General features: G+C 38.8%; 1 protein-coding gene across 1 annotated transcript in view; it reads left to right on the top strand.

Moving 5' to 3' along the window:
- LOC103994560 (conserved oligomeric Golgi complex subunit 6) overlaps window positions 1–21,594 on the top strand; it is a 37,850-nt gene extending 16,256 nt beyond the window's left edge. Inside the window, exons 5-11 of the mRNA XM_009414923.3 lie at window positions 16,697–16,764; window positions 17,172–17,295; window positions 17,373–17,519; window positions 17,738–18,001; window positions 18,065–18,349; window positions 18,872–19,015; window positions 20,866–21,594. Coding sequence (XP_009413198.2) covers window positions 16,697–16,764; window positions 17,172–17,295; window positions 17,373–17,519; window positions 17,738–18,001; window positions 18,065–18,349; window positions 18,872–19,015; window positions 20,866–21,378 — 1,545 coding nt within the window. The 3' untranslated portion in view covers window positions 21,379–21,594. The remainder of the gene's footprint in view (window positions 1–16,696; window positions 16,765–17,171; window positions 17,296–17,372; window positions 17,520–17,737; window positions 18,002–18,064; window positions 18,350–18,871; window positions 19,016–20,865) is intronic.

Below are 21,594 nucleotides of genomic sequence, written 5' to 3'. Positions count from 1 at the left end.
TCAAGTGACGTATTGATAAGTTAGATCAGTTAAACTTATCAATGCTCCCATCATGATGCCCATCATGATGTATCTCTTCAAGAATGATGTCAAGGCATGACATACATCATCAAGTTTGTATGATAGTGTTTGTAACCATTCATCATGTAATCATATAAAGCTACGAAGGACTTTTTACATGATGCACACATTTGAGATTTTCTAGCAAGTTTGCATTTTCTTCACAATATCAAATCAAGATATGATGCAAACTATAGCACATGTTCACATATCTCTTGGTGATGCAAGGATGGCATAACATTGTTTATAGCATCACTCAAGTATTTGCAACTATGACATAGATATGATGCAAACTATAGCACATGTTCACATATCTCTTGGTGATGCAAGGATGGCATAACATTGTTTATAGCATCACTCAAGTATTTGCAACTATGACATAGATATGATTATGGCAGTTCAGCTATGACATAGTGTTTTATCAATTCATATGTTTCTCCCCCTTTGTCATCAACAAAAAGCATAATAGCATTATCAAGCATATAAAGGAAGTCATGACACATATATCTCTTTATTGTTTTTGCTTGACGGAGGAAAGTCATTTTCCAAAGAGTTTTCATAAGAGTGTACGGGAACATTCCATTTTTAGCATACAACCCGAAAAATGAACTTCTTACATGCATTTGGTTAAAAATATTTGTCACATAATTTGCAACATGTTATTTGATCAGGCGTTGTCAAGGCATGTAATAGTAATAACATCCGAAAAATAATTTTAACTAGTTTAAGTATTCGGACACATCAACATTCCTAATTCTCTTCTTATGTAATCAAATTGTTCTTCACATAGGGGTTTTGTGAAGATATCAGCTAGTTGATGTTTGGTATCAATAAACTCTATGGTTACATCATGATTAGTGACATGATCTCGTATAAAGTGATGTCTAATATCAATGTGTTTTGTTCTTGAGTGTTGTATAGGATTTTTAGTTAAGCATATTGCACTCGTGTTATCACATTTAATGGGAATATCTTTAAGATTCACTTTGTAATCTTCTAAAGTGTTTTTCATCCATACAACTTGTGCACAGCATGCACTTGCTGCAATGTATTCAGCTTCGGTTGTTGATAGGGCAACCGAGTTTTGTTTCTTAGATGACCAGGATACAAGGGCATGTCCTAAAAATTGACATGATCCTGATGTGCTTTTTCTGTCTAGTTTACAGCCAGCGAAGTCCGCATCAGCATAGGCTGTTAATTCAAAATTTTCTGATTTTGGGTACCATAATCCTAGATTGGTAGTTCCATTAAGATATCTGAGTATTCTTTTGACTGCTTTGAGATGAGATATCTTAGGGTCTGATTGAAATCTAGCACAAAGTCCTACACTGAACATGATGTCTGGTCTGGTGGCAGTGAGGTAAAGTAAACTTCCTATCATACCCCTATAGGTTTTTTGATCGAAGCTTTCTCCATTCTCATCAATTTCTAACTTAGTGGAGGTGCTCATAGGAGTGTCAATGGCTTTTGAATTATTCATTTTGAACTTCTTTAGCAAACTCACAGCATATTTGGTTTGACTAATAAAGATGCCATTGCTTAGTTGTTTGATTTGTAGGCCTAAGAAGAATGTTAACTCTCCCATTAGACTCATTTCGAATTCATGACTCATAGTTTTCGCAAAGGATTCACAAAGAGATTCATTTGTAGAACCAAAGATAATATCATCAACATAAATCTGAACAATGAGAAAATCATTTTCAAAATTCTTGATAAACAATGTAGTATCAACCTTGCCTTTTATGAAATTATTTTCAATGAGAAAAGAGCTAAGTCTCTCATACCAAGCCCTTGGGGCTTGTTTTAAACCATAGAGAGCTTTAGTTAATCTAAACACATGATTAGGGTAGCCATTATTTTCAAATCCAGGAGGTTGTTCAACATAAACTTCTTCAGAAATGAAACCATTTAGAAAAGCGCTTTTAACATCCATTTGAAATAACTTAAAATTATTGCAACTAGCGTAGGCAAGGAGCATCCTTATGGCTTCCAATCGAGCCACAGGTGCGAAGGTTTCTTCGTAATCGATACCTTCTTCTTGGTTGAAACCTTTGGCCACTAATCTAGCCTTGTTTCTAACCACGATACCATTTTCATCTTGCTTGTTTCTAAAGACCCATTTAGTACCAATTACTAAATGGTCATTTGGCCTAGGAACAAGCGTCCACACCTCATTTCTCTCAAATTGATTTAATTCATCTTGCATTGCGATAATCCATGAATCATCTTTCATGGCTTCATCAACACATTTGGGTTCAATTTGGGAGAGAAAAGCGGCGTTGGCACAAAAGTTTTTAAAAGAAGATCGTGTTTGAACCCCCTTTGATGTGTCTCCTAGGATTAGCTCCTTAGGATGAGCATCTATATACTTCCAATCCTTGGGTAAGGATGTTTTGGAAGTGGATGCAACCAAGTTGCTAGTTGGAGACGGGGTTTCGTTTAAATTCAAGGAATCAAAATTAACATCATCATCAAGATCATTTTTCTTAATTTCTGAAATCTCATTGAAAACAACATGGATGGATTCTTCAATAATTAAGGTTCTTTTATTGAAGATGCGAAAAGCTTTAGAAACCGAAGAATAACCAAGAAAGATTCCTTCATCAGATTTAGCATCGAATTTTCCTAAGTTATCCTTTTCATTCAAGATAAAACACTTACACCCAAAGACTTTAAAATATGAGACATTGGGTTTTTTGTTATTCCATAACTCATAAGGAGTTTTGGTGAGTAAGGGTCTTACTAGGACTCTATTTAAAATATAGCATGCAGTGTTTACAGCTTCGGCCCAAAAATATTTGGGTAGGCTATGTTCATTCAACATGGTTCTTGCCATTTCTTGTAAATTTCGATTTTTTCTTTCTACTACCCCATTTTGTTGAGGATTTCTTGGAGTAGAGAAGTTATGGTTGTATCCGTTGAGTTCACAGAATTCTTGGAAGTCATGGTTTTGAAATTCTCCACCGTGATCACTTCTAATTGACGAAATCATAGATTCCTTCTCATTTTGAACAAGTTTACAAAACTTGGTAAAATGTCTAAAGCATTCATTTTTTTGTTTTAAGAAGTAGGTCCATGTATATCTGCTGTAGTCATCAATAATGACAAAGGCGTATTTGCTACCTCCTAGACTCGATGTAGAGATTGGTCCGAACAAGTCCATATGGATCAATTGTAAGGGCCTAGAGGTGCTTATTTGATTCTTAGCTTTGAAACTACCCCTAATTTGCTTACCTAATTGGCAAGCATCACATACATTATCTTTGATGAACTTGATATGAGGAATTCCTCTTACAAGTTCTCTAGATGATACTTGATTGATTAGTTTCATGCTAGCATGACCTAATCTTCTATGCCATAGCCAAGCATCCTCATTCATAACGGCAAAGCACATTTCATCACATAAGTCATTGATGTCAATAGTGTATACGTTGTTTTGTTTTAATGCAATCATAGATATATTTTTGTGTGGTTTTTCAATGATGCAGGCATTAGATTCAAATCTTATAATATATCCTTTATCACATAATTGACTAATGCTCAAGAGGTTATGTTTTAAACCATCAACTAGTAAAACATCTTCAATAGAGAGGTTGGATTTGTTACCTATGGTTCCTTTGCCAATGATTTTACCCTTGTTGTTGTCTCCGAAGGTGACATATCCTTCGTCTATGCTAGAGAGCTTAGAGAATTGAGATGGATCTCCGGTCATATGCCTTGAGCATCCACTATCAAGGTACCATTTCTTGCTCCTAGCTTGCGATTGTTTAGTTTTCTACAAGAAAGGATGATGTTTAGGTACCCATTTGCTTTTGGGTGCCTCATAAATAGATCTACATTTTCTATCATGTTGCATAGAGTTTATCATGGTTCCTTTAGGAACCCAAATTAATTTGTTTGGACTTATTTTCTTGAATGGACAACAATGTGTCTTGTGTCCAGATTTGCAACAAAAGTTGCACTTGGTTTGGTGTTGAACATGTAAGATGGGGCCTTTTACAAAGGTAGTTGGATTTCGGTGAGGACTCCTCACAAATCCAATCCCACTTCTTTTGGGAGCATGACCCTTGTTTGTAAGGATCATGTTTAATGACTTGCTACCAACCTCGAATTTCTTCAAGGTGTCCTTAAGTAGCAAGTTTTCTTTTTGTATAGTTTCTAAATCATGACATTTGATACATGAATTTAAACTATCATGATGTTCGACTTTTAACTTATCAAACTCACAAGTAAGATTATCATGTACCTTTTTTAGCAACTTGTATTTTCTATTTATAACTTTGCATTCATCAAATAAATCATGGAAGGCATTTAATAATTCATCGAAAGATAAATCAGCATCTAATAAATCCGTTACCTCCTCTTCGATGGCCATAAAGGCGTAATGAGCAACTTGCTCGGTGTTGGACTCTTCTTCCTCAGATGCGCTCGAATCATCCCATGTTGCTTGGAGCGCCTTCTTCTTTGTTGTTCTTTTCTTGACTTGGGGACAATCACTCTTGTAGTGTCCCGGCTTTTTACATTCGTAGCAGATTACTTGGTCCTTCTTGGGTTCAAGTTTATTTTTCACATCGTTTTTAAACTTGTTTCTTTTGAAGAATTTCTTAAACTTTCTTGTCAAAAGTGCCAAGTCATCGTCACAATCCTCATCACTTGAGTTTTCTCTCAAGTGGCATTCAGAAGTTTTAAGTGCCATATCCTTCCTGTTCTTTGGAAGGATGTCTTCTTGCTCTTCATGAGCTTTGCAGGTCATTTCGTAGGTCATTAATGACCCGATTAGTTCTTCAAGAGGGAAATTTCGCAGATCTTTTGCCTCTTGAATAGCGGTGACTTTAGGATCCCAACTCTTAGGAAGGGATCTTAGTATCTTATTAACAAGCTCAAAATCCGAAAAGCTCTTTCCGAGTCCTTTTAGACCGTTGACGACATCCGTGAAACGGGTAAACATGTCGCCAATGGTTTCACTCGGTTTCATTCGGAAAAGTTCAAAAGAATGCAGCAACAGATTGATTTTTGACTCTTTCACTCTACTTGTGCCCTCGTGGGTCACTTCAAGTGTGTGCCAAATATCAAAAGCAGTTTCGCAAGTTGAAACACGATTAAACTCGTTTTTATCAAGTGCGCAAAATAAGGCATTCATAGCCTTTGCATTAAGAGCGAAAGCCTTCTTTTCCAACTCATTCCAATCGATCATTGGAAGAGAAGACTTTGAAAATCCGTTTTCAACAAGGTTCCACAGTTCAAAATCCATAGAAATCAGAAAGATCCTCATTCGGGTCTTCCAGTAAGTGTAGTCCGTTCCACTGAACATGGGTGGACGTGTAATCGAATGCCCCTCTTGGTTTCCGGCGTATGCCATCTCTCTTGGGTTTTAATCCTTTAGAGAGTTAACCTTGCTCTGATACCAATTGTTAGGATCGAGAGCACTAAGAGGGGGGGGGGTGAATTAGTGCAGCGGAAATCTTACAATAATTTAAAAACCAAAAGCTGCGTTCGTTCAAAAACTATTATGATGCAAAAGCAAATTCTCAGTTTGTATCTAAGTGCAGTTTGCGTCTAAGCGCAGATTGCGTTTAAGCGCAGTTTTGCGTCTAAGCGCAGTTTTGCGTTTAAGCGCAGTTTTGCGTCTAAACTCAGATTTACGTCTAAACGCAGATTTACGTCTAAACGCAGTTTTACGTCTAAACGCAGATTTACGTCTAAACGCAGTTTTACGTCTAAACGCAGTTTTACGTCTAAACGCAGATTTACGTCTAAACGCAGTTTTACGTCTAGACGCAGATTTACGTCTAAACTTTGAAACTCGTTTGTATACTCGCAGAAGGCAGTATGCAGTTGAAATCAAGACGTAAACGTGAACTGAAATCTGATGATTGAGCGAGGAAAGCCGATTTACGTCTGAATGCAGATTTGGAAGAACAGCACTTAGAACTTGTTCGTGAAAGCGCAGAGAGCAGTAGTGATGAGGGAGGTTTGCAGTAATGATAAAGTGCTCGAAAATAAACGCAAACCAGAGATTTAGAGTGGTTCGGTCAGCCTTGACCTACTCCACTTTTGGCTTCCTCCACCGATGAGGTTGCCGACGTCAACTAGGTGCCTTCCTTCAATGGGCGAAGGCCAAACTGCCCTTTTACAATTTCTCTCATTTTGACAGGCTTAGGAGACAACCTTTACAGACCTTTCTCTCCTCACTTTACAATTGAAAACTTGAAGAACAGAAGGAGGAGACTTAAAGGCTTTACAACACTTTTAAGCTCTTAGAATCACAGAAAAGATCAAGATTTCGGTGTAGGTCTGTATCTTTTCAGTGCTGAATGGGTGGGGTATTTATAGGCCCCAACCCAATTCAAAATTCGAGCTCAAAACGATCAAATCGATCAAATCCCAGAATTCTGGGATCAGGCGGTTGCACCTCTTGACTGGAGAGGTGGCACCGCCTGGCAGAGCTCGAAGACTGAGCTCAGGCGATTGCTCCTCTCTGCCAGAGCTCGAAGACTGAGCTCGATGGTTGCATCACCTGGCAGAGCTCGAAGACTGAGCTCGGTGGTTGCATCACCTGGCAGAGCTCGAAATCTGAGCTCGGTGGTTGCATCACCTGGCAGAGCTCGAAACTGAGCTCAGGCTGATGCACCTCTCTGCCAGAGCTCGAAGACTGAGCTTGGTGAATGCATCACCTGGCAGAGCTCGAGACTGAGCTCAGGCTGATGCACCTCTCTGCCAGAGCTCGAAGACTGAGCTCGGTGGTTGCATCGCCTGGCAGAGCTCGAAACTTGAGCTCTGGCGGTGCTACCTCTTGGCTGGGGCGGTTGCACCTCCCAGCCTCGCACCCCTGGCGGTTGCACCTCCTGGCTGGGGCGGTTGCACCGCCCAACCTCACAGCCCTGGCGGTTGCACCTCCAGGCTGGGGCGGTTGCACCGCCCAACCTCACAGCCCAGGCGGTTGCACCTCCTGGCTGGGGCGGTTGCACCGCCTGGTGCAATCAGGGTCCGAATGGTTCACTCCATTCGGCCCAATTTGAATCTTTTCAGGGGCCCAATTGCCCCAAGATTAAGCTAATGGGTTCACCTCCCATTTTCATGCTTAATCATCATGCTAACTACGATTAACTCTAAGACAACTTCTGCAGCTTTGCTCCGATGCGCCAATCGCTTCTTCCGGCGAGTTTCCGGCCAACTTCCGTCGATCATCCGATAAACCCTCGGTGATCCTTCTGCGGACATCCGGCATACTCCTGGACTTTGCGACGATCCACTTGGCGAGTTCCGACGAGCTTCGCTTGGCAAGCTTCTGGACTTCTCGGATCTGTTCTCGCTGAACCTCCGACGACCGTCCGAACTTCCGTCGAACTCTCGAACTCCCAACGTGATCATGATCTTGACTCCGGCGCAACACCTGCTGCTTGTCTTACTCTCATCGTAGTTAATCCTGCACACTTATCTCAACACATAGATTAGATAACAAATGACAATTGACTTCATCATCAAAATCCGAGATTCAACAATCTCCCCCTTTTTGATGATGACAATCAATTGATAAAGGAGTTGTCCTTAACTCCCTCTATCTATATGCCATAGTTGAGATAAGTCAACCTTGAATTCAAGACCTAAGAATTCAAGTGACGTATTGATAAGTTAGATCAGTTAAACTTATCAATGCTCCCATCATGATGCCCATCATGATGTATCTCTTCAAGAATGATGTCAAGGCATGACATACATCATCAAGTTTGTATGATAGTGTTTGTAACCATTCATCATGTAATCATATAAAGCTACGAAGGACTTTTTACATGATGCACACATTTGAGATTTTCTAGCAAGTTTGCATTTTCTTCACAATATCAAATCAAGATATGATGCAAACTATAGCACATGTTCACATATCTCTTGGTGATGCAAGGATGGCATAACATTGTTTATAGCATCACTCAAGTATTTGCAACTATGATATAGATATGATGCAAACTATAGCACATGTTCACATATCTCTTGGTGATGCAAGGATGGCATAACATTGTTTATAGCATCACTCAAGTATTTGCAACTATGACATAGATATGATTATGGCAGTTCAGCTATGACATAGTGTTTTATCAATTCATATGTTTCTCCCCCTTTGTCATCAACAAAAAGCATAATAGCATTATCAAGCATATAAAGGAAGTCATGACACATATATCTCTTTATTGTTTTTGCTTGACGGAGGAAAGTCATTTTCCAAAGAGTTTTCATAAGAGTGTACGGGAACATTCCATTTTTAGCATACAACCCGAAAAATGAACTTCTTACATGCATTTGGTTAAAAATATTTGTCACATAATTTGCAACATGTTATTTGATCAGGCGTTGTCAAGGCATGTAATAGTAATAACATCCGAAAAATAATTTTAACTAGTTTAAGTATTCGGACACATCAACATTCCTAATTCTCTTCTTATGTAATCAAATTGTTCTTCACATAGGGGTTTTGTGAAGATATCAGCTAGTTGATGTTTGGTATCAATAAACTCTATGGTTACATCATGATTAGTGACATGATCTCGTATAAAGTGATGTCTAATATCAATGTGTTTTGTTCTTGAGTGTTGTATAGGATTTTTAGTTAAGCATATTGCACTCGTGTTATCACATTTAATGGGAATATCTTTAAGATTCACTTTGTAATCTTCTAAAGTGTTTTTCATCCATACAACTTGTGCACAGCATGCACTTGCTGCAATGTATTCAGCTTCGGTTGTTGATAGGGCAACCGAGTTTTGTTTCTTAGATGACCAGGATACAAGGGCATGTCCTAAAAATTGACATGATCCTGATGTGCTTTTTCTGTCTAGTTTACAGCCAGCGAAGTCCGCATCAGCATAGGCTGTTAATTCAAAATTTTCTGATTTTGGGTACCATAATCCTAGATTGGTAGTTCCATTAAGATATCTGAGTATTCTTTTGACTGCTTTGAGATGAGATATCTTAGGGTCTGATTGAAATCTAGCACAAAGTCCTACACTGAACATGATGTCTGGTCTGGTGGCAGTGAGGTAAAGTAAACTTCCTATCATACCCCTATAGGTTTTTTGATCGAAGCTTTCTCCATTCTCATCAATTTCTAACTTAGTGGAGGTGCTCATAGGAGTGTCAATGGCTTTTGAATTATTCATTTTGAACTTCTTTAGCAAACTCACAGCATATTTGGTTTGACTAATAAAGATGTCATTGCTTAGTTGTTTGATTTGTAGGCCTAAGAAGAATGTTAACTCTCCCATTAGACTCATTTCGAATTCATGACTCATAGTTTTCGCAAAGGATTCACAAAGAGATTCATTTGTAGAACCAAAGATAATATCATCAACATAAATCTGAACAATGAGAAAATCATTTTCAAAATTCTTGATAAACAATGTAGTATCAACCTTGCCTTTTATGAAATTATTTTCAATGAGAAAAGAGCTAAGTCTCTCATACCAAGCCCTTGGGGCTTGTTTTAAACCATAGAGAGCTTTAGTTAATCTAAACACATGATTAGGGTAGCCATTATTTTCAAATCCAGGAGGTTGTTCAACATAAACTTCTTCGGAAATGAAACCATTTAGAAAAGCGCTTTTAACATCCATTTGAAATAATTTAAAATTATTGCAACTAGCGTAGGCAAGGAGCATCCTTATGGCTTCCAATCGAGCCACAGGTGCGAAGGTTTCTTCGTAATCGATACCTTCTTCTTGGTTGAAACCTTTGGCCACTAATCTAGCCTTGTTTCTAACCACGATACCATTTTCATCTTGCTTGTTTCTAAAGACCCATTTAGTACCAATTACTAAATGGTCATTTGGCCTAGGAACAAGCGTCCACACCTCATTTCTCTCAAATTGATTTAATTCATCTTGCATTGCGATAATCCATGAATCATCTTTCATGGCTTCATCAACACATTTGGGTTCAATTTGGGAGAGAAAAGCGGCGTTGGCACAAAAGTTTTTAAAAGAAGATCGTGTTTGAACCCCCTTTGATGTGTCTCCTAGGATTAGCTCCTTAGGATGAGCATCTATATACTTCCAATCCTTGGGTAAGGATGTTTTGGAAGTGGATGCAACCAAGTTGCTAGTTGGAGACGGGGTTTCGTTTAAATTCAAGGAATCAAAATTAACATCATCATCAAGATCATTTTTCTTAATTTCTGAAATCTCATTGAAAACAACATGGATGGATTCTTCAATAATTAAGGTTCTTTTATTGAAGATGCGAAAAGCTTTAGAAACCGAAGAATAACCAAGAAAGATTCCTTCATCAGATTTAGCATCGAATTTTCCTAAGTTATCCTTTTCATTCAAGATAAAACACTTACACCCAAAGACTTTAAAATATGAGACATTGGGTTTTTTGTTATTCCATAACTCATAAGGAGTTTTGGTGAGTAAGGGTCTTACTAGGACTCTATTTAAAATATAGCATGCAGTGTTTACAGCTTCGGCCCAAAAATATTTGGGTAGGCTATGTTCATTCAACATGGTTCTTGCCATTTCTTGTAAATTTCGATTTTTTCTTTCTACTACCCCATTTTGTTGAGGATTTCTTGGAGTAGAGAAGTTATGGTTGTATCCGTTGAGTTCACAGAATTCTTGGAAGTCATGGTTTTGAAATTCTCCACCGTGATCACTTCTAATTGACGAAATCATAGATTCCTTCTCATTTTGAACAAGTTTACAAAACTTGGTAAAATGTCTAAAGCATTCATTTTTTTGTTTTAAGAAGTAGGTCCATGTATATCTGCTGTAGTCATCAATAATGACAAAGGCGTATTTGCTACCTCCTAGACTCGATGTAGAGATTGGTCCGAACAAGTCCATATGGATCAATTGTAAGGGCCTAGAGGTGCTTATTTGATTCTTAGCTTTGAAACTACCCCTAATTTGCTTACCTAATTGGCAAGCATCACATACATTATCTTTGATGAACTTGATATGAGGAATTCCTCTTACAAGTTCTCTAGATGATACTTGATTGATTAGTTTCATGCTAGCATGACCTAATCTTCTATGCCATAGCCAAGCATCCTCATTCATAACGGCAAAGCACATTTCATCACATAAGTCATTGATGTCAATAGTGTATACGTTGTTTTGTTTTAATGCAATCATAGATATATTTTTGTGTGGTTTTTCAATGATGCAGGCATTAGATTCAAATCTTATAATATATCCTTTATCACATAATTGACTAATGCTCAAGAGGTTATGTTTTAAACCATCAACTAGTAAAACATCTTCAATAGAGAGGTTGGATTTGTTACCTATGGTTCCTTTGCCAATGATTTTACCCTTGTTGTTGTCTCCGAAGGTGACATATCCTTCGTCTATGCTAGAGAGCTTAGAGAATTGAGATGGATCTCCGGTCATATGCCTTGAGCATCCACTATCAAGGTACCATTTCTTGCTCCTAGCTTGCGATTGTTTAGTTTTCTACAAGAAAGGATGATGTTTAGGTACCCATTTGCTTTTGGGTGCCTCATAAATAGATCTACATTTTCTATCATGTTGCATAGAGTTTATCATGGTTCCTTTAGGAACCCAAATTAATTTGTTTGGACTTATTTTCTTGAATGGACAACAATGTGTCTTGTGTCCAGATTTGCAACAAAAGTTGCACTTGGTTTGGTGTTGAACATGTAAGATGGGGCCTTTTACAAAGGTAGTTGGATTTCGGTGAGGACTCCTCACAAATCCAATCCCACTTCTTTTGGGAGCATGACCCTTGTTTGTAAGGATCATGTTTAATGACTTGCTACCAACCTCGAATTTCTTCAAGGTGTCCTTAAGTAGCAAGTTTTCTTTTTGTATAGTTTCTAAATCATGACATTTGATACATGAATTTAAACTATCATGATGTTCGACTTTTAACTTATCAAACTCACAAGTAAGATTATCATGTACCTTTTTTAGCAACTTGTATTTTCTATTTATAACTTTGCATTCATCAAATAAATCATGGAAGGCATTTAATAATTCATCGAAAGATAAATCAGCATCTAATAAATCCGTTACCTCCTCTTCGATGGCCATAAAGGCGTAATGAGCAACTTGCTCGGTGTTGGACTCTTCTTCCTCAGATGCGCTCGAATCATCCCATGTTGCTTGGAGCGCCTTCTTCTTTGTTGTTCTTTTCTTGACTTGGGGACAATCACTCTTGTAGTGTCCCGGCTTTTTACATTCGTAGCAGATTACTTGGTCCTTCTTGGGTTCAAGTTTATTTTTCACATCGTTTTTAAACTTGTTTCTTTTGAAGAATTTCTTAAACTTTCTTGTCAAAAGTGCCAAGTCATCGTCACAATCCTCATCACTTGAGTTTTCTCTCAAGTGGCATTCAGAAGTTTTAAGTGCCATATCCTTCCTGTTCTTTGGAAGGATGTCTTCTTGCTCTTCATGAGCTTTGCAGGTCATTTCGTAGGTCATTAATGACCCGATTAGTTCTTCAAGAGGGAAATTTCGCAGATCTTTTGCCTCTTGAATAGCGGTGACTTTAGGATCCCAACTCTTAGGAAGGGATCTTAGTATCTTATTAACAAGCTCAAAATCCGAAAAGCTCTTTCCGAGTCCTTTTAGACCGTTGACGACATCCGTGAAACGGGTAAACATGTCGCCAATGGTTTCACTCGGTTTCATTCGGAAAAGTTCAAAAGAATGCAGCAACAGATTGATTTTTGACTCTTTCACTCTACTTGTGCCCTCGTGGGTCACTTCAAGTGTGTGCCAAATATCAAAAGCAGTTTCGCAAGTTGAAACACGATTAAACTCGTTTTTATCAAGTGCGCAAAATAAGGCATTCATAGCCTTTGCATTAAGAGCGAAAGCCTTCTTTTCCAACTCATTCCAATCGATCATTGGAAGAGAAGACTTTGAAAATCCGTTTTCAACAAGGTTCCACAGTTCAAAATCCATAGAAATCAGAAAGATCCTCATTCGGGTCTTCCAGTAAGTGTAGTCCGTTCCACTGAACATGGGTGGACGTGTAATCGAATGCCCCTCTTGGTTTCCGGCGTATGCCATCTCTCTTGGGTTTTAATCCTTTAGAGAGTTAACCTTGCTCTGATACCAATTGTTAGGATCGAGAGCACTAAGAGGGGGGGGGTGAATTAGTGCAGCGGAAATCTTACAATAATTTAAAAACCAAAAGCTGCGTTCGTTCAAAAACTATTATGATGCAAAAGCAAATTCTCAGTTTGTATCTAAGTGCAGTTTGCGTCTAAGCGCAGATTGCGTTTAAGCGCAGTTTTGCGTCTAAGCGCAGTTTTGCGTTTAAGCGCAGTTTTGCGTCTAAACTCAGATTTACGTCTAAACGCAGATTTACGTCTAAACGCAGATTTACGTCTAAACGCAGTTTTACGTCTAAACGCAGATTTACGTCTAAACGCAGTTTTACGTCTAAACGCAGATTTACGTCTAAACGCAGTTTTACGTCTAGACGCAGATTTACGTCTAAACTTTGAAACTCGTTTGTATACTCGCAGAAGGCAGTATGCAGTTGAAATCAAGACGTAAACGTGAACTGAAATCTGATGATTGAGCGAGGAAAGCCGATTTACGTCTGAATGCAGATTTGGAAGAACAGCACTTAGAACTTGTTCGTGAAAGCGCAGAGAGCAGTAGTGATGAGGGAGGTTTGCAGTAATGATAAAGTGCTCGAAAATAAACGCAAACCAGAGATTTAGAGTGGTTCGGTCAGCCTTGACCTACTCCACTTTTGGCTTCCTCCACCGATGAGGTTGCCGACGTCAACTAGGTGCCTTCCTTCAATGGGCGAAGGCCAAACTGCCCTTTTACAATTTCTCTCATTTTGACAGGCTTAGGAGACAACCTTTACAGACCTTTCTCTCCTCACTTTACAATTGAAAACTTGAAGAACAGAAGGAGGAGACTTAAAGGCTTTACAACACTTTTGAGCTCTTAGAATCACAGAAAAGATCAAGATTTCGGTGTAGGTCTGTATCTTTTCAGTGCTGAATGGGTGGGGTATTTATAGGCCCCAACCCAATTCAAAATTCGAGCTCAAAACGATCAAATCGATCAAATCCCAGAATTCTGGGATCAGGCGGTTGCACCTCTTGACTGGAGAGGTGGCACCGCCTGGCAGAGCTCGAAGACTGAGCTCAGGCGATTGCTCCTCTCTGCCAGAGCTCGAAGACTGAGCTCGATGGTTGCATCACCTGGCAGAGCTCGAAGACTGAGCTCGGTGGTTGCATCACCTGGCAGAGCTCGAAATCTGAGCTCGGTGGTTGCATCACCTGGCAGAGCTCGAAACTGAGCTCAGGCTGATGCACCTCTCTGCCAGAGCTCGAAGACTGAGCTTGGTGAATGCATCACCTGGCAGAGCTCGAGACTGAGCTCAGGCTGATGCACCTCTCTGCCAGAGCTCGAAGACTGAGCTCGGTGGTTGCATCGCCTGGCAGAGCTCGAAACTTGAGCTCTGGCGGTGCTACCTCTTGGCTGGGGCGGTTGCACCTCCCAGCCTCGCACCCCTGGCGGTTGCACCTCCAGGCTGGGGCGGTTGCACCGCCCAACCTCACAGCCCAGGCGGTTGCACCTCCAGGCTGGGGCGGTTGCACCGCCCAACCTCACAGCCCAGGCGGTTGCACCTCCTGGCTGGGGCGGTTGCACCGCCTGGTGCAATCAGGGTCCGAATGGTTCACTCCATTCGGCCCAATTTGAATCTTTTCAGGGGCCCAATTGCCCCAAGATTAAGCTAATGGGTTCACCTCCCATTTTCATGCTTAATCATCATGCTAACTACGATTAACTCTAAGACAACTTCTGCAGCTTTGCTCCGATGCGCCAATCGCTTCTTCCGGCGAGTTTCCGGCCAACTTCCGTCGATCATCCGATAAACCCTCGGTGATCCTTCTGTGGACATCCGGCATACTCCTGGACTTTGCGACGATCCACTTGGCGAGTTCCGACGAGCTTCGCTTGGCAAGCTTCTGGACTTCTCGGATCTGTTCTCGCTGAACCTCCGACGACCGTCCGAACTTCCGTCGAACTCTCGAACTCCCAACGTGATCATGATCTTGACTCCGGCGCAACACCTGCTGCTTGTCTTACTCTCATCGTAGTTAATCCTGCACACTTATCTCAACACATAGATTAGATAACAAATGACAATTGACTTCATCATCAAAATCCGAGATTCAACAGTACCACCTCTAGGTATTCTGACACTGGGCTGTAGCACCCGCCAGTCTGGCGGTACTACCACCCGACAGAGCCTTGGAGACTGGGCTCTAGCGGTACCATCGCCTAACAGCATTAACTGTTGGCAGTACCACCGCCCAGACCACCTGGGAGGCTGAGCCTCATGCGGTTCCACCGCCCACCCTAGGCGATGCCACCGCCTGGCAAGGCTCCAAGTAGCCGAGTGGGCCTTCTATCCGGCCCAACTTAGCCCTGTTTTGGGCCCAGTTGGTCCCTAATTGAGTTAATGGGATTACCTCCCAATCCTAACTCAATCTTGGTTCTAACTACAACAATTAAGGCATTAACTAAGTAATCTTTGTCCAGTATGTCAATCGTTCTTCCGACGAAGTCTTGACAAACTTCCGGTGAACTTTTCGGCATGCTTTTGGCGAACTCCCGACGAACTCTTGGCGAACTCTGGACGAACTCTCAGTGATCTCTCGATGAACTCTCGACGAGCTTTTGATGAACTCCCGACAAGCTCTCGGCGAACTCCCGACGAACTCTCGGTGAGCTTCTGGCACATCGTTTGAATCTTCGACATATCATCCGATCTTTGACTCTGGCCCAATATCTGCTTTATGCCTTATCCATTATCGTAGTTAATCCTGCAACACTTATCTCAATATATGGATTAGATCATTTATCAATTGATTTCATTATCAAAATCCGAGATTCAACACTCTGCCCTCGTCACGCGAGCCTAATTCTAACTCAATATAGGGCCAAAGGGCTGATACCGCCTGGTAGTGGGCGGTTCATGTACCGATCTGCTAGCGAACCGGTATGTACTGTTCTTACCAAGTGGTACGGTATAGTTTTGCAAACGTTGCATGTTGATGTAAGTTAACAAGTACATGTATCATCAAATATACTTAGATATAAGTGTATAAAGATGTACTTATTTCAATTCCAATAACCTATTTTCTATATCAGATAATATCTAAACTAAGCTATGGTTATTTATTTTTCATTATTTTAAATTTTATATTAAAATATTTACCAAAGTACTATTAATTATTATATTGTTATAACAAATTATGTGTTACATGCAATAAATCTACTTACAGTGATAGGTATAATAAGACATTAAAAGGAATACTTAGAGTTGATTTTTAATACATAAGTAAAGATATTTTGTTTTCATTAAGAAAATTTTTCATCACCATCATAGGAACTAGAATTAAAATTGACCTACGTGGTTAAGAATACCAAATCTCTTGAAGAAGGAATCAGATTATAAATAACCCAACAATGGGAATTAAAATACTATTACTATTGATTTCAACCAACAGAAAGAATCAATGTTGCTTTTTCCTTTTTGGGTTCTAGTGATGAATTACTCTGATTTAAAGGACAATATAATCCTGATATCCTGTTCTTTTTATTGGGCTCAGAACTTATGGAATATCTGTTTTATGCAGCGTGCTGGATTGGAGCTAATGGATATGATGTCTGTTTACCAAGAAGGAGCCTATGAGAGACTATGCAGGTGATATGCCTTCTGTTATATTCTTAGCCAAACATATAGAGCTTCCAAATCATGCTTAAATATAATCAGAAATACCATTTTGGTTGGTTACCATGCGTACCGAAGTCTGATAAGACTTGAGGATGGATGAGCTGGAAATGATGTCTTTTATATGTATAGATGCTGTGATTAAAGAATGCATGTGAGCATCCTTGTGCATACACTTTCAAAATGCTCAGCTGCAAAATTTTCAGTTCGGCTTCCTGAATAATTGTTTTCATAGGTAATGAAATTTTAGTTAGAAAAGGAAACAAATTAAAGATGTCAAAAGGATCAATTTTAGACAGGGATACACATGAAATTCAAATGCATAAGTGTTCCTCTACTGACAGAAAATAATCTTTATCTGATTATTATTACATATACAGGTGGGTTCAAGCTGAGTGTAAGAAATTGGGTGATAATGATAATCCTGAAGTTAGTGATCTTTTAAAGACGGCTATTTGTTGCCTTAAAGAAAGGCCTGTTCTTTTCAAGTACTGTGCAGAAGAGGTGAGAATTTGTCTCTGGCTTCTTATTGTTTCTTTTTCTGGATTCTATTTAAATGTTTACAATGCCTCTGCCACTAGATTGCAAATATGAGGCATCATGCACTGTTCAGACGATTTATAAGTGCCCTTACACGAGGAGGACCCGGAGGGCTGCCAAGACCTATTGAAGTGCATGCACATGATCCTTTACGTTATGTTGGTGACATGTTAGGATGGCTTCATCAGGTTTGAATCTTCTAAATCTCAACTATATTAAAGAAGGATATTGGTGGACAGTCAATAATTTATAGCAACCTTTGTGTATGCTTCTTTTGATCATGAATGTTGACCATTTAATTTGAGTTCAATGGATGTTTCTCATTTTATCTAGCATTTGATAATGGAACTAACAGATTTTAGCAATACCTATTTTTCTAAAATGTTGTTATTTTTTCTGTGGGAAGGCTTTGGCATCTGAAAGAGAACTTGTACTTGTCTTACTCGACACCGATGCTAATAGTGACACAGATTCTATTGTCCGTCACTTTTCCAAAAGTTCTGAAAGTGATCATACAAAATTTGAGCCGGAGATTACCTTTGTTCTGGATAGAATATTTGAAGGGGCATGTAGACCATTCAAAATAAGAGTTGAGCAAGTTTTGCAGTCTCAGCCTAGCCTTATTATTTCCTATAAATTGAGTAACACATTGGAGTTCTACAGTCACACTGTAAGTTTTTGGTTACTAAGTACGCTCATGGTTATTTCCTTCTTGAGTTCTTTCTTCTACTAGATTTCAGACTTGCTTGGAAGAGAGACAGCTCTTTGCAATACACTTTGGTTACTCAAGGATGCTGCTCAGCAAACTTTCTTCAACATTCTTAAGGGTCGTGGAGAGAAACTTTTAAGGTACCCTCCACTGGTTGCGGTTGATTTATCTCCACCGCCAGCAGTGCGAGAAGGAGTTTCTTTGTTGCTTGATCTTATTGACACCGACAACAGCATGATGGTTCCTGCTTCTGTCAAAAAGCCAGATTTTGATCCTGTGATTACTGCTTTACTTGATCCTATTGTTCAGGTGCACCAGTCTGTTTTTTCCACTTCCTGTACTTTCTTGCAAATTATCAAATGCTGCTTGGAAGTACCAATAGTAGTTCACAAGCTAATCAGGATATGTGATAATTATGGCAACATGAAATTTGTCCTTCAAGCAAAAACAAAAGGTTCCAAATATTTACTTTGTTACTTAAGTTGTCTCTTTATCACTACAATAAAATTTGCTTCTTCTTACTGATGACTTCGTATATGCATTTTTTGCTTATGCTATTATCTTTCAATATAGTATCAAGCTAAGAGATTAAATAGATTTCTGAGAAATAGAACTTTGTATCGTGACTAAATTGCATTAGCGTGGCTGCCATGATTTATAATACCAGATTCAAAACTTTGTTAACCTTTTTTACCTTCCATTCTAGATGTGAACAAATCCTGAGAATGCAGTTTGGAAGTTTGAATTTATGCTCTGTGGTTCCAAACAAAAGCTTCTTTTATTTAAATTTGGTTGCTTTTGGATCTAAATCTATGTTGTTACTTCACCTAGATGTGTGAACAAGCAGCTGAGGCCCTGAAATCTAAAGGCGTGCTTTCAAAGAGAAGTAGAATAAGTTCAGATTTGGGGTCTAGCAGCAGAGATTCTTTGACATTTGATGCAATGCTTAGCAAGAAAACATCCACCTTGACTCAGGTATATGCATGTTGTCTCAATGGTATTCTTGATGGTGTTTCAGCAATTTATGCCATAACCTGAAAATGAGAATATTATTTATTGAATCTGCTCTTAATATGTATATATAGATTGGACAAGCATCAATTTGCACATATTTTAGTTTCATGCTGGCACTCTAGATAGTTGGTCTAGTATTTTTGTCTAATAGTAACTGTTGCTTGACCATGGTCTGATTTGGTCATGATGTTTCTTAATACTATTGATATCTTATGAACTTTGACTAAAAATTCTACCATTGCATATGCTAATCTGAAATTAATACAGTACCACGTATTGAGAAGCCACCAGGAATAAGGAAAAGATCATATAGCATCAGTTTTGTGATTTCTGTTTAGGTAACTGCTACTACAGCATACTTCATGATAAATTTGTTCACAACCTAACTTTCAGTTAAAGAATTGGTAGAAGTCTGAGAGAATTTTATCTTATGCCTACATGCAGGTCCACTCAACGATAGCAATTATTGAAAAATTAAATTTTGGCTTTATTGCATTAGCAACCGATTTCACTGTCTAAATAGAATCAGCAGAAAAAAAGTTGTAGATGTTAAATTAGCATATTCTGTCATACAGCCCCACGAGATTGTCTATATCATGTTGGTTTGTGGATCTCCCATTAGATTTGTTTATATTTTAGTCTGATTTTTCTGTTCTTTTGATACTATTTCCGTATTTGCCTACGTTAATGATGCATATTATTATATTTTAAACCTTTTTCTTCTATTTTCTTGAAACTCCTGTTCTTCAGAGCATTGGATATTTTATTGAAAAAAAACCCAAAAAGCCTACTTTTTAAAGTACTATTTGCATGAAAGATCAAAATTGTAATGTGAGTTGGGATTGTTGATATTTTTACCAATTTCTGTACAGTTTTAATCTATTTTTTCCAGCTAATTTATATGATAAAAATCTTGATACTAGATAGTAAGACCGAATCTCATCTTCATCACTATCTTTATCCCAAAGAAAAGGAAAAAAGAAGAAAAAAATCTAGAATATTAGCATGTCCACCGAACCCTTTTACAGCAATACACTATCTAATGAAAGGAAGCTTGCATAATTACCCTTAGCTCCTTGAGAGAAAAAAACTTCTCATGATAGAATTTCTTATGCAAGCTACTGTGGCTCTTAATGGGAGACATCTACATTGAATAGATGTTGAATGAGGATGCTTGGTTTAGTTCAGAATGAAATTATATACTGTTGCATGCTTGATTATCATCATTTTTTGTTACCAAGATTCTGATTGCATATAGACTATCCTGTTAGGTTGTCTTGATCGTGTTTCAGCAAATCCTGTTTCAGGTATAAATTGCTGAATTTTTGTATCTGGTAGAGCTATTCTGACTCCTTTATATTTCTGCTTTGCTGATTATGAGTTTTAGTTATGCTTGTTGCAGCGTTTAATGCCTTCTAAACTTGATAGGACTATGTTACCAACCAATCAATTTTGTTAATGTAAATTGTGGTTAAGGTCATTTGCATCATTTATATGCAAAATATAAAGAAATATCAAGAGCATCGGTGAAGACAGGTAAGAAAAAGAAATCCTTAATGTTCCCATTAGTAAGAAAACTCACCCCAATTTCCTTCACTGAAAAGCTAAGTTGAAAATTTAGTGTTTTAGGCCTTAGATGCTCTGGCTACTTATTGGTTCATCAATGACCTTTTTTTATGACACCGAGTTGCTAAATGTTGTTTACATATAATTGTACTTTGTAATTACACCAAAGTCACCTTCTTAAAAATTGTCCATTCATATGTCACATATGTTCTCAGTATTGAATGTTGTCATAATCTCTCTTGCAGGGTGCCGAAATGTCAAGCACAATATACCTCATCAACTGCTTGTCAGCTATTCAGCAAGCACTAGTAGACCAGGGGGTTGCTGCAAATTATGTGGATAAAATAACCTCTGATATTGACACGAATGTCAGTATCCTTGTGCAAATGGAAGTAGATGCCATTCTAACGAGATGTGGGTTGTTGAGCAAGATATCTTACATTCAGAACTCTACCAGTGAAGTTGACAGTGAGCCTGGACCCTTAGCACAGGCACCTGAGATGTCACCTCTGGTGCTATCTGAAAGCTTAAGGACATTTTTTGGTCTGGTCACTGGAACTGAAGGTTTGCTCCCAGAATTTGAACAATTACAACTTCCTAGGTTGCGTTCTGATGCATCCATCCGTGTTGCAAGGGCACTAGCAGATGGTTATGAGCTCCTCTACAAGACAGTCGTTGACCCTAAGAATAAATACCCTGATCCTAGGTCCTTGGTGAGACATTCACCAGATCAGATAAAAACCATTTTAGAAATTTGAGGTTTGATCCTGTCACGAGGCGTTTGTCTTTTCATTCTGTAATCTTTTTCCCAGTTGCCAGAGTTTGAGTTTTGGAGCAACTAAATCTTTACAAGGAATATACATGAACCTATTGATAAACTTGCAGGTAATATTTGTGAATTACATACTGTTGGCATGTAACAAACAGAAATTTCGTCTGCCATTCATGGTGTAATATCCATGGACTTTGTTCAA

Source organism: Musa acuminata, chromosome BXJ2-8, assembly GCF_036884655.1.
Source record: "Musa acuminata AAA Group cultivar baxijiao chromosome BXJ2-8, Cavendish_Baxijiao_AAA, whole genome shotgun sequence".
Taxonomy (NCBI): Eukaryota; Viridiplantae; Streptophyta; class Magnoliopsida; order Zingiberales; family Musaceae; genus Musa; species Musa acuminata.
This window is presented reverse-complemented; position numbering and strand designations above follow the sequence as displayed.